Source organism: Melospiza melodia, chromosome 6 (genome assembly GCF_035770615.1).
Source record: "Melospiza melodia melodia isolate bMelMel2 chromosome 6, bMelMel2.pri, whole genome shotgun sequence".
NCBI classification, from domain to species: Eukaryota; Metazoa; Chordata; class Aves; order Passeriformes; family Passerellidae; genus Melospiza; species Melospiza melodia.
The window spans coordinates 17,596,466-17,615,899 of record NC_086199.1 but is presented as its reverse complement, the minus strand read 5'-3'; the positions used below and the strand labels follow the sequence as shown (position 1 = coordinate 17,615,899).

Here is a 19,434-nt window from a genome sequence, read left to right as displayed (position 1 = left end):
AAGTAAGAAGAGTTGATCTGTTTTGTTTCCTGAAACTATATTCAGTGGGATCACAGAAGTCTAATGGTTAGAGAACTGATAAGAATATGATAGAAACCAAGCCCGGGATTGAGAGATCCTCAAATATTTATGCACTTCTCAGTGCATTCACTCCACCAGAAGTTCACTTTGCTGTTCATACCTGACACCAAACTAAACCAATATTATTTAACTTGCCAGAAAACAGAAATAAAGAACATAATCCCAAAGTATAGATGGTCTTCAAATTAAGGTGTGTGATAGGGGCAGAGGGCACACTTCAGAAGAACTTGCATTCTCTATGATCTCACAAACTACAAAACTATGAAAACAAAAATTCCCTGAAGACTCCACCTTAACACCACATCAAGAGAAGAAAACTCATTGTGACTCCATATAGGAAGTAAAATAGTTAGATCATTCTTGTTAAAGTGGTTGTAACATGCACAGAAATTAATATCAGACTTGCCTATGATCAGCTTCATTTCCTATCAAAAGCACAAACAGTAACACAGAATTAAATCCACACTTTCAGACTGCAAAGGACAACCAAATCATGTCTTTTCTACAAGAGACACCCTGGAAGTCTTTTAGTGAATAGGAAAAGGTTGTTTCACCAGCTTCCCCAAATGGTCACAGATCACATCTGATCTCAATGCAGTGTACAGACAGGAGGGTGCTTATAATTTGTCTAATGTGATAACCTACAACTTCGATGTAGCTTCAATAAACAACTGCAAAAGATGGAAGCTGTGATGGTAAAGTCAAAACATGTAAATATTTGAAGGTGCTCCTCCAGCAGGGCTGCACTGCCAGGGAGCTCCCATTGCAGGGCTGCACTGGGCTCTGACTGGTGAGGTGGGAGCAGGAGGGCAGGACTCAGTGATAAGACTGTGTGCTTTCAGCCTTAAAATAGACAAATGCAAATGAAAGCATGCCCAGGTCACCTCCCCTGCCATTTACCACAGAGCCCACAGTGATGGCCATCACTTTCTCACAGTGATTTGTAAAACTTGGATTTTCAGGAACAAAGCTTTAGCCACCAGGTTTCACAAATCTTTCTCTGTGTCTCTGCAAATAAATTTCAGAAGTTAGATAAGGGTTCATAACCACAAAGTCCCTTTTTCTAATCTCAACCTTGGGATAAAGAATATTTTTATCACAAGGAGGTATCAAAAGACAAGACAATGGAGAAGTGATGAATGTTTAAGGAGCTCATGGCTTGTACTTTCACTTAACCAAGTGTGTATCTATAAATATATTTCAAAGTTGCTATTGCCAAAATAATTGTAAAATTTAAGAAGAAACACATTAGTCTAACACAGCTATTTTTTGAAACCAAGGAGAGCTCTTCCTTTGTAATGATGTGTATCAGTGTTAGTCTGCTCTTGAAATTCATCATAAATGAATGCTTTATGACACATGCTTGAATTAGAAGAACAAGATAAAAACCCAAGGAGTTTTATTTGTTGTGAGTATTGTTTTTTAAGAACACACATCCAAGCCAATTAAAATTAAATAATTCACCTTGTGATATTTCTCTTCTAACAGCTTACAGGTAATCTTTGCCCTGAATTGAAGCAGCAAATTCAGACAACTGCGGTCTGAAGTTCATTCTTATGTACAAACACAGCAAGGTTGTCTTTTCCCCCAGAATGTCTCCTATACATGGAACCCAGTGTAGTCCAAATGTCATGGCTTGAGCCATTTTTATCTCAAATGATACTGGTATAACACTCACTCAGCCATCCAAATGAATGGGTTCACATCATGAAACTCCTTCATAAAAGGTCCACTCCTGTCGCATTTATGCAGGATGCTCTACTGAAGTCATGAAACTGAATTATCTGATGCAATTAATTTAACTCTGTTCAGGAAAAGGGGAATTTGTGTATTCAGTAATCATCGTGCTTGGGATATTTTTACAATGCATTCCTCCATTCTGTGCTCAATTCTACCCTAAGCTGCTTATGCAGATATTAAACAGAACATGTGATTCACTTGTGCATCTTTATTCTTTTAAAACATCTGATAAAGACAAGGAATAGGTCAATTTGCCCCTGTGGAATTTCATCAACTGACCCTTATTCCTAGAGCCACGAATAATATTGGCAAATTATCTGGTTCCAGATATATTTTATTAAGTGGCATAGCTTCTCTTAGTTGTGGACTTCCATTACATAAGATGGCCAGACAGCAAAACCTCTGCCACCCAAGCATTTTTTTCTAGATGTACTGTCTTCACCATAAGAAAAATTCCCCCTGGAATTTGTTACTATGACGATGTATTGCTCTGGAGATCTGACTATGGTGGAATGGATTTACATTTTCTACCCCTACTGAAGTCTTTGTACACATGAGAAAGCAATCACTTACACATGGGATTACTGGTTTCTTCCAAATGCACAGGGAATATTCAACTCGTTGAGAATATATTGGAAATTTATTCAGAAAATTACCATGTAAGTGCCAATCCAGAATTAATTCAAAAGTCACTGATAGGCTAGACCAGCTTCATGTTGACGTTTCACCAGTCATTAGCAGCAGAATGAATAAATATTTTAGAATACTATGGGGATATTAAGTTTTATTTAACAGTGGAAAATCTGAAAGATAGCCAAGTAGAAGTAAGTGAGACCACAATTTCTTCATATAAAACCTGGCCTTTGCTGTATTTGCAAGGCATTTGCTCCTTCAACCACACAAGCTCTTTGTTTTATGATGCAGTCATTACAAGGAAGACTCCAAAGCACTTGGCAGCACAAGCAGTGCTGCAGCAGCTCAGACATCCTATGGGCTCCAAGGAGAAAAACCTTCCCTTTCAGTTTTGGGACTCACTTGTCAGTGTTTCAGTAGACTCCTCCTTCTCCCTTGCCCAGCTACACTGGGCAGTGCTGAAAGCAGGTAGTGACTGAAACCTGCTTCTTAAATCCCATACTGTCTGGCACCTGCCAGTAGTCCTCTCTTCTCCCACGCATGAAAACAGGCTGTGAGGTTCTGGACACACACCCCCATTGGAAGAGGGCAGCACAACCTCTGCCCAAGGTCTGTGACTCTGCAGGCATCCTTTGCCACACACAGCAAGCAAGGAGCAGCAGCGGGCACAGGGCTGTGCAGGATGAGGACAGAGGAGCAGTGGGCACAGGGCTGTGCAGGATGAGGGCAGGGGAGCAGCGGGCACAGGGCTGTGCAGGATGAGGACAGAGGAGCAGCAGCGGGCACAGGGCTGTGCAGGATGAGGACAGAGGAGCAGCGGGCACACGGCTGTGCAGGATGAGGGCAGGGGAGCAGCGGGCACACGGCTGTGCAGGATGAGGGCAGGGGAGCACTGGGCACACGGCTGTGCAGGATGAGGGCAGGGGAGCACTGGGCACAGGGCTGTGCAGGATGAGGGCAGGGGAGCAGTGGGCACAGGGCTGTGCAGGATGAGGACAGAGGAGCACTGGGCACAGAACTGTGCAGGACACAGTGTAGCTTTGCCCCTGTGTGCTCTCTGACACCCAGACAGGGTGTCTCTAAGGGTTCATCCCTGCAAGGACTGCCCACAGCAGTGCTGCTGCATTGCTTCCCTCAGCCTAGCCTAGAAGAGCTGCCCATGTCATTGCTCCTGCTGCCAACATCTGCCACCAAATTACACAGTGGTTCTGGCAAACCCAGCCCATTGAGTCAACAGTCACTTCACCCATAAAAAAATGGGAGTCCTCTGGCTTTCAACTGCATGTGTATGCTAGATTTTTTTGTTTGTGGGGATTAGAAGGGATCAAAATCTCTCAATTTCTATGTCAGATGTGCATTATACTTCTACTCAATATGAGAATTTATCAATAAATCTGGATAAACGTAATTAAAATACCCTTTAAAAGGCAGCAGTAACAATAAAGCAAGGGCCAGAAAACATGCTTTGTTCAAATGCACAAATTACAGTTTTAATCCATTACCTAAATTATTTATCTGTCCTTCTGCCAAGTACAGTAGTAAGGGGTACTTCCACAGGTGGTGCTAGGGACAGTGTTTGCCCGGCACGCCCCGGAGCACCAGGACAGCCGAGCTGCACCGCCTCGGCACCCCGCACCCCTGGTCCCGCTCTGATTTCCAGAATAAATTCCAGGGGCATCCCCGGCCACGGGGGCGATCCCCCGACACCGCAGCGGGCGCAGGGTCTCCATTGCCAGCGCCGTGCCGGGATCGCCGTTACCGCGGCAACGGCGCGGCCGAGCCCGCGGCCCCGTGAGGCGGCAGCGCCGGCCCGGCCCGGCCCGCGCGTTGCCGGGAGACGCGCCGTCACCACGGCGACCATCACGCTGCCCTCCCGGCGCTGCCCTCCCTCCCGCCAGCCCCAACACCAACGCGCAAAAATAACAAGAAGCACCCGAGCCGCCGAGGGAGCCGTCAGCGCCACCGCGCAGTCCCGGCGCTGCTGCGGGCCCTGCTGCGGCCGGCTCAGCACACCTTCCCCGTCCTGAGGGGGAAGCACGGGCCATGAACCGCAATCCCGGCCCTTCCCGGCATCGAGAAAAACGCAGTTTGCCAGCCTCAGCACCTGCTTTCCTGCTTTGCGGATGGCAGCCATAGATCATGTCTCTTTGCTAACACTGGTCGTAAATGAATGCCAGATCAAAAAAACCCGCAAAATGAACAGAAAAACACCACCCCGTGTCTGTTTCACTGAAGCAAAGGAGAAAATCCAGGCTAATCCTAAAGGCCACCACAAGCGCCCATCCACCACCAAGCGCTGGTCAAGGCACCTGGGCACCAGCTCAACCCGGTGGACATCCTGGGGCTGCACAGGCAACATCAGCCTCGGCTCTCCCAGGAGAAGAATGAGCCCATCTCCTCTGAGAGAGGGAGGGAATCGGGCTTTCACCAAAGGGGATAAGTGGGCACTTCAGAGCTCTCCATTTGCTCATCTGCATTTTTATTTCAGGCGCTCCTCTGCCAAAGGGCCGTTGCAGGCAGCCCGCAGGCTCTGCTCAGGAACGCTGATGCCAGCAGGGCCATGAGCCGGTAAAAGGTGCCCTGGACACGCTGAAGAGGCCAGGCCGGACCGGCGCTCCCGGGCATCCCGCACTCGCACATTCCAAACTGTATCCCTTGATTACATTAGTGTCTTACCCAATAATCATATTCAACATCTCAGAAAAACATTTAGAATTGTAAAATGCATCTAGTTCTTACCTTTGATATGCCTGAGGAGATGTGGGAGGTGTATTGAACACATGCGAATATGGGTGATAGGGTGTCTTTTTCAAAGCCTGAATAAGATTTTGTCTGTATTCTGGGTCTATACACCACAAGGACCCCTTTCCAATACTCTGCAAAGAGAAAAGAATTTAAAAAAAAGATCAAATATTTGATCTAATGGCACAGCCATATTTATTTAGCAGTTTTTGTCAGGAAAAGCAGTGACTTTAGGTTTTTTGTCTGACAGAAGTGAATATAACTTGCTTGCCAGAGATTATTGCTGCATTAATAATGTATTATGACTGTATGATTTAAATCACAATTCTGAGGGAAAAAAAGAATGAATGTTTGGTCGCTCTTTCTCCCCCTCTCTCTTGTTGCTAGTTAATAGGATTTAATAATATCTGGCAATTTTCCAATCACCTCATATTGGAAAAATAAGAAGCTACAGTTAACCGTTAAACAGAAACTTTGAAAAGAAGTATCTTGGTTTTTGAAGTAGTTTTCTTTTCCTTTTGCTGTTATACAAACAGAAACAAGGCTAAAAAGGAGAGGGTTAAACACCTTATCAACTGTTTTAAAAATATAAGGACTTAATCCTCCAACCCACATGACATCAATACCATTATACTACAAGAGGAAATTAATCATCTTTTCTCCCCAGAGGGGAAAAAAATACCAAAAAAACCCAAAACAAACCAACGAACCAAAACTTAAAAAAAAAAAAAAAAAAAAAGCCCACAGTATAATCAGAGTATAATCATTTAAGTGTGTTGTGAAATTGTGATCAGCTAAAACAACAGTTACTGTAATTACCCTTTCTGGACCCAAGGAACAACACCAGCAGTTAATCTGTAAAGTAAAGATTACACTAAAATTCAGTGTTTATTCTGCAGTTACAAGCAGTGCAATTTCATTTCTTGTCTCAATCCCATCAGAGGTCAAGCTGAGGATTTTGGTTTGTTTTGCGTGAGTTCTTAAACAAGCATGAAAACTGCCTCAGCTTCACTATGAAAGCATATGGAATGATAGTTCAGGAGCAGTCTTGCTCTGCTTGATCATACATAAACACAAACACAAATCTTAACTGTTGATTGAACTCAACTGACAGGCATTAAAGGCATTATGCTACGATTTTTTGGTAAATGTTGATGCTTTCTGGAACAGGTGGGGGAGGCTGTGTTACTGCCTCTAGCTGCTTTTCAACTCAGGACCATCCTTTTCCTCTGCTTCAACTTCTGTCAGTGAAACAAAGCTCTCAGTTAACATGTTACAGAACAAGCACACACAGACACAGACACACACAGAATCACATCAGAAGAAGGACATTATTTTCTTAAACCCTATAGCAGACCAAAACCAGACACCCGTTTCCTTTTGAAAACTTGTATCTTTGCCCTACGACTTCCTAAGTGCTCCTCTGCCCCACGGACAGCTTTAGGATACACAGTGCAACGTGCAAAGTGCTTACAGAGAGCAAATGTGCACTAAATTCTCCTCCCCAAAAATAAATGAAAAATAAATGAAAAACAAAAGTCTTCCCCGATGTCCCTGGATGGCTGTGTGTGCACCTAGAAAGTTTCCAGCACCATGTGAAACTTGGCTTGAAAGAAAAGGAGAACAGCCAGCAGGAGCTGTGACAATCTTCTGTCAGAAAGAAGCAGGGCTACATGCTGCTCTGGTGGAACAGGAGCATGGGGTCAAGACTCTTCAGGATGGCTTGCAGGGTCCAAGCATATCCATCATTTTACTGCCCACAGGTGACCTACTAGCAGGCCACAGAGGCCACACCAGGAGCTAGAAGACGTCTAAGGGGAGACATCTTCCAGCACTTGAAATGAAGCAAGGTTCTAATATAGCCACAAAAGGCCAAGACTAAAGGGCTAGAGAGAAGCAAGCAAGGCTCTGTGGCTCTGATCTCAGCCAAGCACTACAGTCAACAGCTGAGAGATCCAGGGCTGCTGTCAGCTGAGGAAGCTGTGCACCACAGTCCTCACACCACTCTGCAAGGAGGAGGTTGTTATGCTTAGCCCTTCTAAAATATGGGACAATGAGCCAGACACATGACAAGGCCAGTAAATGATTCTTAGGCAAAGGACAGAGTCAAAAATAGAATTCAAACATCCCAAATTCCACTTCCATGCTCTGTCCAAGACCCAGACTAAGAACATAAAATTTCCTTTTAAGCAAGCAATGAGCAAAACTAGGAAAATTTTTCAGGAGAAAACCTTTGCTGGATTCCTTACTTCTTACAGCATGGGATAAGCTTATAAAAAAAGCTACACTTAAATACCAACTACCTTATTTGTACTTACTGGAACACAACATATTGTTTCCAAACTTCTCTGTTTTTTCATTTACTTCCAAGACAGCCTTGTCATCTACCTGGAAGATATTACTCCCCAAAACCCATCAGTCAGTTTAAGCTGAGGGCCTTACAATATGAAGTCACTACTGAAGAGTGACTTCAAAACCTTTCATTACTGTTAAGATAAGTTTGTGTGGTTTGCCCATATTCTTGCAAAAGCCAAAAATAATCTCACTGAAAAACAGGAACTCTGACAAAAAATATTGAGAAGTACACTCCTCATTAAAAAAACCACTGGGAAGGCAGATTTGCTATATTTTCCCTGCAACTGAACTGACTTATAATTTACCAACAAAAACAAATGTAATTTAAGGCAAAGCTTGCCAACTTTGCAATGTTCTCTTTTAAGACAGTTACTTTTGTTTTTCCACAATCACATAACAGAGCATGAATAAAAAGGAAAACTGAAGTGACATGTGGTTAAGAAACCTTCTTGACTGTTGGGAGGTGTGAAGAGCTTTGTTAACTGTCTGTTCAAATGTGTCATTAGTCTTCCCATGTACAGAGCAATCACGGGAAAGGAAATCACTGGAGCTCAGCCCCGTCGGTAGTGATTAATTTCCATCTTATGACACTTGGCGTGCTGCTTCACTACCTCCTCCAAGCCAAAAGTCAATAGTGACTCCAATCAAAAACCAGCAAGGAAGGGTCAAAAAAAATATCTCTGGATTACATTTGTCTCCCAGGCAACAAGTGACTGAGGAGTGGATAACAGCCCCCTGATATCCTCAGCACTTGGAGTGCTTTCAGACCTCCCCACATGCCACCTCCTCCCAGGGCCAGGCACAGCCACCTCCTTCCTGCCAAACACAGGTTACAGCTTCTGCACTGATTCCTGGTTAACGTGATCAAAAACTGGGGAATGTTATTACAATTCCTCTTCATGTCCAAGAGTAAACTATACTTGAGGGTAAACTACTTCAGAGGTGCTAATAGGGAGAGAGAGAAACATACAGAGTTACCCAATGAAATATCCTGACTGAATATTTAAAAAAAAACCTGATTATCTTTTATATGGAGAAATTGCTACTCCTTTTTACATCACTTAACATATATATGTAGATTGTGCACAATACTGTGTACTAACTCGCAACTTATTAACAAATTGGCTCTCTCGTACCTCAAATATCCTATTCTGATTCCCCTCCAGCAACTAAAGTCAGTGTATTGCCATGAAAAGGTACACGATACACTCAATGTTCACTTGTTTTTTCTTCCAATGGACTGCACATAGAAGTTTTTAAATACTACTTTACACAACCTATTATTGTTATTATGTTTGGTCATTTTTTAGTAGCATTGAAAAAAGATTGAAATTTTAAAATAATTAAAATGCTGCTTGTCAGCTCTTTCAGTTGCTATAGTTGGGAATTAATAGCATTATGCACTAGTAAAACTCCTCATTGTAAAGATTTTGCCAGCATATACCTCACGACTACCTGTCCTCACACATCAGCTACTGCCTGCCCAAAGCTCAACGAAAAGACTTGTGTGTTGAGCTCTTTCTGAGACCAGTGGCTGGGAAAAAGTACACAACCCATTGTATTGGTTTTGCTTGGTCAGATTTTGGTACTGCAGGGGCTACATCCATCTATATAAAAATTCCAGATAGTGTTCATTTGAAGAATTTTGTTCCCTGGTTATTTTAGCACAGAGTTGAAATGTGTTAGGAACACAACCTTTACCACAGAGCTGTTCTTTTCACTGCCATAAAAACAAGTCTGGCCAAAACAAAGTTTTGGGAAGAGAGCAGATACAGAAACCACAAAATACGGGCTCAGGGAGATGTTGGCATTTCCAAATTTTCCCTTCTGAAGCTCTGGTAATATCTTCACTTTGAATCTGCCTGGAGGAGCAGCTCCAGGTACCCATGTCTCTTGCATCACCACCAAGATGGTCCCCAAGGGAACAGAACCTTAAGGGAAACCTGCCAAAAGGGAGATTTTTTTTTTTCCTCTGTGATGCCTCGCATGTGCCCGGGCCTTCTTCCATAAGCCCATTTCAGTCATTTTCCTCAAAGAAAACTCTTTTTCTCACACAATTTGATGTAAGTTACATTCATTAAGCTGGCTCACATGAAAGGTGTGACAAGCATCCAGAGAGCTGTGGCAAAGCAGAGGAGGGATGTGGGGACACAGGGAAGGGAATGGGAACTGCTCCCTTCTGCAGCAGGAGCCCTGGTGACATCCCGATGCACCTTGTGAAACAGCACGCTGAAAAAGGAAAAGCAGGACTCTGGCTGGACAGAAAGCAGCTTGTAAGACAAATGGCAAAAGCAGAATGACACAGAGCAGGGGTGCAGGGGCTGGGGTGAGCTGGGCAGCAAGGCTGGCAGACAGCCCTGAGGGAAAAGGCTGTGCATGGGAAAGCAGGGACACCGAGAGCCTGGGCACCAACACAGGTGCCTGGAGGCTGGCAGGAGAGGAACCAAAACAAGACACCCACAAGTGACTCCAGAGCTCTGCTCACACACCTAAACTATGCCAGCAGGCTGAGAATTTTAACACAGCTCTGAGTTAAGGACCTTGCTACTCCCAAACAACAGCTGCCCACTGAGCAGATCTGTACTTTACTTCTCCACTATCAGATCCGGAGGGGATGAGTGGCCATGGCTAGGCTTTCTTGAACCAAAATGATCAGCACTATGAACCAGGCAGCTACACAGGCTGAAGGGGTGCAGATATACACCACCTGAAAAGTATGTCACATTGGCTTCAGTAACCATAAAAGCAAAGAGAAAAAGCAGAAATTTCCTATTACTCAAAAAAGGGCATTACCAACAAACATCTGCAGCCCCAAGCTATCAAATTCTGAAGTCACATCACTGGGACACCTGTCCCTGCCTAACCCAGTGGAGGTCGCCACAGTTGTTAACACAGGACCTGTGAATATCATTAATATCACCTTCTTCAATGATTAGGAAACTTTTGTTGTCAGTAACTCACCATCAAAAGGTTTTCTCTCATGGATGAAACCTACTGTTGTTACAACAGGTGATCTCTTTGCAAGTAAGAGTGGAGAGATTACTGGGTATTAAAGGTTCTTAATTTAAAGAAATATTTATCCTGAGCTCATTGTGTCCAGATATGCTGCAACAGCAGGCTTGAAGCAAACCTTTCACACAGATTTGCCACCATGTTTATCCATGGGAATGCTCAACAGCTTCTACAGGTCCAACTGGTCAGTATGATCACAGAAGGGTTTCTACAGGAGCAAAAAGAATGGTAGGATAGAACTATACATCTCACCACAGAATTTAAAAAAACAGTTTGAGTAACTACATCCAAAACCAGAATCTGAAAAAGATAATTGTTTTAGATCAGAATTGCAGAAGCATATTTCTCATCTTCTATGACTGCACCACATCTAATGTAGCAGCACAAAGCCATCAGCCACCTTGCTGACACTGTTGTCACTGCTGACTGCTCACACCTGTGCAGGAAGCCTCTGGGGGTGGTGAGAGCACAGCCAAGGCTGTCAGGAAGCAAGGACCTGCAAAAGCACCTAAGAGAACAAGGCATGATGGAAGAGCCTATCCATAAAAAGAGCAGGGTACTTCACTCGCCACCTGACACTGCAGTGACACAGAAGGCAGAGCAATTCTGGAAACCATGACTAAAACAAGTTTCTGGCTGGAACAGGAACAGCAAACTATCATCAGGAATTCCTCCTAAATACAAATTCCCCTTTTCTCATCCTATAAAAAATATATTTAACAAGAAAAGTGAGGTATTTTCATGAGGAATTTGAGAAGCAATTGAGAAGATAGAAGGCAAGTAAAATACTTTCCAAGCTGCACCTTATGACACCCTGTCTTCAGCTCTGAAGTGCACTGAGAGGAACACAATAATCACTCCAAAATCCACCTCAGGAGAGAATGACTTGCTTAAATAACTTTCTTGTACTAAGCAAAGACACCTGCCAAGTGACTTCAAAGCCATGCCACAATACAACACAGATTACATATACTTCATTAAATATACCTCTACCCTTGAAGGTTTGCAAACGTTGTGCTGGCACTATGGGAAAGAAGTGGTTCATGACTGCAAAATTCACCAAGACTAAACAATGCCAGCCTGTTGTGACCCCTGATGCTGTGTTGAATCAGCACTATGATGGCAAGAGATGGCTTTCAGTATCCAAGGAGAGAGAAGCTGTGCAACCAGGAACACTGCTCAAAGCCAGCCCTATGCCGGTCACTTGCACACAGTGCTGACAAGAACATACCTTACTTTTTTAGTTCAGCTACTCAGCCCTCATGTTAGTATCATGCTCCTCCAAATGAAGGCTATCACTACTAAAACAAAACCAACTCAGAACTAGTTCCTTCATTTACATGAGGCAGAATTAGCACACTAGTATCAAAACTTGGAAAATATATTACATAACAAATTTTAAACTATTTGCCTGGCAAGCACTCAGGAAGATTTAAGATCAGATGCCAAAGTTGGTCTGCTGGTCTGTTTAAAACTCTATCGCTTAGCTTTACTCATTGGTATTTCAAGTTATCAAGAAAGTCATAAGGTTGCTTGCTCTGCTCTCCTACACAGATTCTCCCATTTTAAGTGGTTTTTCATGGGTGGTCACAGACAATACTAAAACTTTACTATCTCTAACAGCTTGCCTACACCTTGCATATGAGTCTGGGGGTTCTCTAGTTACTCCTTTTTATAAACAATTGAACTTATTTGCAGAAACACACAAACAAAGCATTCACTCATTTGAGGTCAGCTAAGTTTTTTTCTGGGATTTTTTTTTGGGTTTTGTTTGGCTTTTTGTTTGGTTTGGTTTGGTTTTTGTTTGGTTTTTTGTTTGCTTGGGTTTTGTTGGGTTTTTTTTGGTTTTTTTTTTTAAATTAAGAAGTACAACAGTGAAGGAATTCTGAAAGAAAGAAAAACAAAGCCACTGCCAGCAATTCCTATTATTACAAAATGCATTCCTCAGATTCACTTCAATCTTACATAAAAATTACAAATAACTATTCATGCAGTTTAAGGGCAGATTTCCTTCATTCTCTTTTAACATTTCTAGCACAGACCAGTGAAATCATCTATGTCCAGCTTTAAAGAATCGCACTATAGACCTTGACTGCATTTTAATGACAGTGACAACTGCTTACTAAGCTTTTAATTTTCATAAAAATCCCATGACCTACAAACTTAAGAGAAGTAGAAATTTCCCCTGCTCTTCCAAGGAAAGTTTGACAATGTTAGGTGAGAGCTTAACACCAAGCTGAAGTAAATCTGAAGTAGTATCTGCATGCAGCATAACAAAACCCTCACAAACACTTCTGCACGTTTTCAACCCTTCCCCAGCAAAGCAGCAGTCACAGCTCAGCTCAAGCACAAAGGTGAAGAAGCGTGACGAGAAAAGACTAGCTAAAACACAACTACATGATCATAAACATATGCTCATCTAATGCATGAAATTAAAGTTTTGATTTGAAAGCTTGCTGGAGTAGAGTGTTCAACCCAAGTAAGCCAGTTGCATCAAAAAATCATCAGCATTTCTTAAGAAAACAAAAGGTTGGGGCTTTTAAAATCTTATTTTGCTCCAAGTAAAAACATCCATTACTCCAAATCATGCATGTCCAAGTCTTCGTTTTCACACTCAACTCTTAGTATTGTAGCTCACTAGCTCAGAGAGCTACCCCAGACACCAACCCAGCCATCAGCCTTTTATTCTGATCTGACTTTATGAAAGTGGTCTGGTTCTTCCCCAAGTGATGCAGCCACATGAACCACCTCCACATCTCTGCTGTTCTTCCAGTCACAAAATGGGCACTGTCTTTCTGACTGGAGAGGCTGGGTGGGTATATTCCTTCCCTAACAATGGAAGTATGGTTAGAGAGGAAAAGAACTGTTTTGTCTCAAAATGAAATAAAACAAAAAGGAAGCCAAGCATATAAATAAACAATGATAAAGGAATAAAGAGGCCAGATCAGCACCGAGAAGTAACAGCTGAGAAAAGAAAGGCTGTGGTATTCCATAGTCAAAAATACTCAACATATTTGAGAGGCAGGATGCAGCACAACATCCTGCAACACAAGAAAGTGTCTACCAAAACACACACTGTCCAGTGGTCTTCCAATATTAAAGGAGCTCAAGTCTCACCAGCACAAGACATATCAGAAGTTTTCTCTGTACCTCTGGGCTTGTATGTGTTATCAGAGTGAAAGGCCCTGCCCTCTGCAGCAGTGCCTTCTGAGGCTGCCCACTCCCCCAAACCTGCAGGGAGCCCCATTACAGCATCACAGGCACAGAGCCTGTGGCCTTGTCTATCTGCCACAGGCAGAGCAAAGAAACAGCAGCACGGGACTGACTGCTTTTGGGTTTTACACAATTGAAGGCATTCATGGGCTTTTAAGCTGTTTTTTTTCCTCAGCACTTTCCCTCCTGTGAACAGAGAAGTTAGGAATGTCTTCTAGTGCATCACCTAGACACCCAGCAAGTCTGAGCTGCAGCCAAGACTGCCAACCCAAAGCATGTCTCCAGAGTCCAGGTTCCTGATCCTGCAAGGGGCACTTCAACACCAGGTCTGGAATGATTCTCTACCATTATTCCAGTCACAGTAACCCACTGCCCATGGGCACAGCTGGTGCACTGCTCCTCCAGCACATCAGCATGGGTCCATTAGTACAGGTAAGCTCACACAAAATGCCTGCTAACAGTCAGCAGTGGATCCCACTGCTCTCATCATAAAACAATTCCTCCAACAGGCTCAGGAGGTGTTGCACTATGTCACCCAACTCCAAGAGTTGTATTCAGCCCGTTAGATATCTCCTTGCTGAGTCTATATGTGAACCACCCTATAAAGCCATTAGGCTGCCACACAGTAACCCTGCAAGCAGCTGAAGCCAGCAGTGTCATTAGCTGCCCCTTAACAATGCCAGCCATGCCAGTACCTAGCAACCCCAGATGTTGCCCAAAGTCTCCCCAGGCTAGGCGAAGCCCAGGAGCTGAAGAAGACAGGCTGAGACACTGCAAGGGAGGAACTAAGTGCAAGATCAAACAGAAGCAGGGAAATTGGGCTGGGAAAGCAGGAGAGCCCAGAAGACAAGCCTGTCATCATGACTGGCCATCACAGGCATACTTGAGGGAGACTGAGCAGCAAGTAGCATTAATAATGCTGTTTCAGCCTATAGAATTTCTGTGTATACATGGAAAGTGTAATTAACCCTACACTATTGAAAAGAAAATTGAGAAGACGCAGAAACAAAAGAATACAAAAAGAAGTCCTCAAGGTCACCTATAAAAAACATGGTAAGAAAGGAAAAAAACTCCCCAGACTCCAGAACAATAATCCATTTAGTGGGGTGTGCTAATTTTGTATCAGAGGTACACTCATTTAAATACCCACTGGTTATCCATGCCCTTCATATTATCTACAACTGGAAACTGTCTTTTCTTACAAATGTATAGTTACATCATACATGAAAACCTAGGGACAATTTTAAAACACAACCCTTCACAGAACAGATATTAAAAAAATTATTCAACACTTATATCTGTGCTAAAGGTTTACAGGTCACTTTTTGCCTACTGCTGTTTTAATGACGAAATAAGCCAGTCAGTGAATTTCCAGGGGAAGGGGTTAACAGCTAGCAGAAATGTGTGAGAGGGAGTAGGTTGTACTAAATCCATTATCCATGACAAATAAAAATAGAAATAAGGAAGACCTGACAAAAGCTAATGGATTTGTACCATTTCCCTCATAACTGTTTATTTAATATACGATTTTTCCTTGCTTACTGTTTAATATTGGTTTGCACGATGTATTGAGGAGAAAAACCAGGCATCTTGATAAATCATCTGAGAGGTTCCCTGGATGTGGGGTTTCCAAGTGTTCCTGGGTTATTTACAGAAACAAAGCTGTGCTCCATCCCAAGCCCCACTCAGATGCCTCAAGAGATCCCTGTCACCTCCAGCAGGTTATTCCTCCACATGCCGAGGAATAACCATCCTCCTGCAACAGAGACCTCAGTGCTGCCCACATCCATCAACACACACATTACTTGGGCTACTTACATACACATTCCACTCTGCTTGTGTCCCATTTCTATGCTAGATGCAGAGATACCTATTTTTTACTATCTTCCTCTTTCCTCCTACTCTCTCTCATGGCTGAATGAAACCCCAGAAAGCAAAACAAAACAACTCCCCATGCTGCAAATGAAGCAACTCATGACTGCAGTGAAGTTTGCATCTCGTTCTCACAGCCCAAATCAGCATTAACTAAACAGGGCAGGGCCTGGCTTCAGGAGCCTCAACAGCCCAAATGTTATAACCCGAAACCTCATGGACCCAAAAAAAAACTGGGACTTCACACGACTTGGCATTTTTGCAAGCAGCCTACACAAATCCCCCTTCCACCCAAACACCAGGTACCACCACAAGCCTCTGGAGAAACACCTCCTAAATTAAACAGCAAGATCCATGGCTCTGCAATGAAGACAAATCAGGGGAAGACCAGTTTAGGTCTAGGAGCCTCCTGTGGGGAGGTCAAAACCCAGCCGCTACAGTACACACACTCCCTCTTAGACACTGGGCACCCTGGTGGGACTAGAACTGCAGTGCCTGTGGGAAAGGGCTTTCCTCACCTACTGGGATTTGGCATCTCATTTCTACTGTAACGCAAACTGAGCAAGAAATCTCACCTGAGGGGCACACCACTGAAACCTACACGCTGCCAGAGAGCAGCAAGCCCTGACTGGGACCATCTGCAAAGTCAGAGCACTACCACCAATGGCAGTAACCTCTTCCTGCATCTTCTGGAGTGCCGGCCATAAAAGTCTTCCAGGGAGAGTCAAAACACACTTCAAGTGCACGGGAGCCTTCCAACATAGGGAGGCTCCAATCTCAAGATGGCAAGGAAATTACACATGCAAGCAGAGACAGGGAGCGGGCTGCTAAGCCACCACCCTGTCACCACTGACTGCCATGTCACAGGTCACTACAGGCACCCTCTCCCAGTCCTAGCTGTACCTTTGTCTCCTCTGGCAGCAGAGTGTGAGTGCACAAAGCTTCTTCCCACAGCAGCTCCAGCCCGTGGATGGCTGGAGATAGCCAGGGCCATGGCATCCCCACAAGCACAAACAGGAGACCTCTGTGGCATGTGGGTTAAACAGCATTTCCACCCTGGCAGCAAGCACAGTCCCCTCACCCTCCCTGGAAGTGCAGGGCGCCAGCCCCCACTGTGCCACAGCTGGGGAACCTGCCCCCAGCCCCAGGAGATGAGCAGCCTACCACCAAGCCAGGGAGGAACAGGGAAGAAAGAAAGCTACATTGTCAGGTCTCATCCAAATCATCCTCAAGGTGAAGTAAGCTAAAAAGAACAATGCAGGAACTTTTCATTGTGGAAGCCATTTAGATATATTTTCTCCCACTTTAAGTCTGCTGCAGAGGTAAAGGCTTGTAAAAAGAACAAGATGGACTTGCTTAGTCTTCAAAGTTTAATTCACAGTAAGCTTCATTAAAACTGTAAGAACACTCCCTATAATATTTATCTCCCCACAGCAATCTCAAAAATAGACAGCTATAGGATTTTTTTGTCTTGGGTTTTTTAGGTGACCGCATTTTTGCAAGCATGGCTACACAGAGGTTGCAACTGGTAAAATACTACAAGCGGCAGACACAACAAGGCTTGTCATGAAAAACTTGTGTAGCATGAGCCACTGAATCAAGTATATTTTAGAGTGGATAATCAACTTCCCTGAGCAACTCCATCAGTAAAACAGACTTGAAATTGCGCAGATAGTTTATTATTAAACACAGTAAAGTGATTACATTAGTGAAATAATATCTGAACTCATTGGTGTGCAAAAAAAGGAGTATTTAAATCTACAATTTTTCCAAGGAAGTTAGCAAGTCCCTAATCAAAACCTACATCTTGGCAAGAATAGAATTTGCAGGTTTATTCATGCTATTTCCTGGGCATACTAGTTCTACATTAGCAGAGCATTAATCAAAGTCTAAATACTTAACCAAATCCTGGCTCAATATAAATTATTCCTCTGTTTAAAAGTCTACCTCATTTTTCCAGATGCCATTCCAAATCACACAATAATTTTGCTATTTCATAGAAACAGTAAAGAGAAAGTGAGTTTCCTCAAATTCTCAGGAGAGAATCAAAAGGCCTATGACAGAGGCAGCAGCAGAGAGCCAGCCCACAAACTCACTGAAACAGACCCAGCAGAAATAGAAATGTCCCTCTTCAGGGCGTTCTGAGCTGGTAGCAAACAGGATGTGAGCATCAGTCACTGTGTGCAGATAAGAGGTTATTCAGAATAGCAAGTTCAGGCACAGACTGGGTCTTTTACCCAGTAAGGAAAGAGTGGGAGGAAGCAGGGGGTAAAAAACAGCTTTCAACCTACACACCACAGCCCTGCCTATTTGGGTTTTCCCTGGCTTCTTTTTAACTGAATTACCTCCCAAGCTGTCATTTCTCATTTTCAGGTGCGATGTTCACAGGACGCCCCCATGAAACAGGAAGCCTGTGAGTGTTTGTAGTGCACTGGAGAAGAAATGCCAGGCTCCTCAGAAAAATGAGACACTGGACAACCTCAGCAGCACCAGCAGCCCTGAGAAGAGCACTGGGACACCTGCTGAAAGACACAACATCTACATAAAGAAGGACTGATGCCTGGCTTGAACAGAACAAGGAAAGAAACAGAGTCTGGAGTAGGGGAGGGGAAAAGAAATTGGATGGAGTCTAGAAGCTTCTAGAAAAAAGTTGTGTGACTTCTACATGGGGCAAAATCACCATCTTCAAGCTCCAACTCCTCGGTGTTTACTAGGAAGCTATTACTCATTCTGATCATTGCATACAAAAAGGCTGCTGATCAATATTGCACAAGAGTGGTAAGTGATCAGTGATTAAACATCAGTGTATGAATTTATTTGACTTAACATGCCTGGAGTGGAAGGAAACAGGGAGAAACAATTTCTGAGCAGACTTCAGTGATGAAAATCGACAACTTGCCCAACATCAGATGATGATGTGAGGAGTTCAGAAGTAACAAGAAAGACATACGATATTCTCAGAAGGTTAAAAAGCTCTTTTCCTCCAAATTATTCATGATCAAATATGCCTTTGAACAGATCTACCATCTAAGGGAAAAGAAGATCTCATTTAGGGATGCCAAGGCAAGGCTGTTTTGATGACACAGGTGTCATGCAACCAGGCCTGCTGTGACCTGAGTCACTGCTCCAGGTCTCCTGTGATCTTTTTCTTGATCAGTTTCACACAGGAAGCCTTCATATCTGACACACCCAAAAATAGCATACGGTGTACAAATGAAAATCCTGCTTCAAAAAAGGGCTGCAACTTTTTTTCTTTTTCAAAATGCAAATGTGCTTTCAGTACAGTGCAATGACACTGAAAGCACTTGTCCCTGCATTCCTCAGACAGACATTTATGACCAGTTACATTTAGAGATGATACAGGTAGGAAAAAAAGAGAACTAAGGTGTGTGTGTGTCAGGGGGGAAACCACAAAAAAAGCAATTGGAATTGAATAGCTGAAGGTGAAAAGCAACCAAAAATAACATACAAATACCCCTACAGATAAAAATGCATAGCTAGAAAATGAAGCCCAAACTGCTGAAGGCCCCACCTGAAGGCTGAACAAAAAGGAATGGATGCCTTATATTGACTCCATTCATCCTACCAATACTGAAACACCTAAACAGCAGTCATCTTACCTTCCAGAGCTGCATCATGTACCAAACCCTGCTGAAAACCAGTGAGCAGCCTTTGAGGATGCTGGTGCTGTAAAATCTCACCACTGCTTGCCCCTGCAAGAGGAAGCCAGTTACCAGCTCCAAAGCACCAGCCCATAAAAAGGGCTGGCTGCCCCAAAGGGTCCTT

General features: G+C 43.5%; 1 protein-coding gene across 8 annotated transcripts in view; it reads right to left on the bottom strand.

The window, feature by feature from the left end:
- Positions 1-19,434, bottom strand: part of FOXN3 (forkhead box N3) — a 205,247-nt gene that overhangs the window by 96,117 nt on the left and 89,696 nt on the right. For all 8 annotated transcript variants that reach the window (XM_063160133.1, XM_063160134.1, XM_063160132.1 and 5 more), the window contains one exon: positions 5,194-5,330. In XM_063160133.1, coding sequence (XP_063016203.1) covers positions 5,194-5,330 — 137 coding nt within the window. The remainder of the gene's footprint in view (positions 1-5,193; positions 5,331-19,434) is intronic.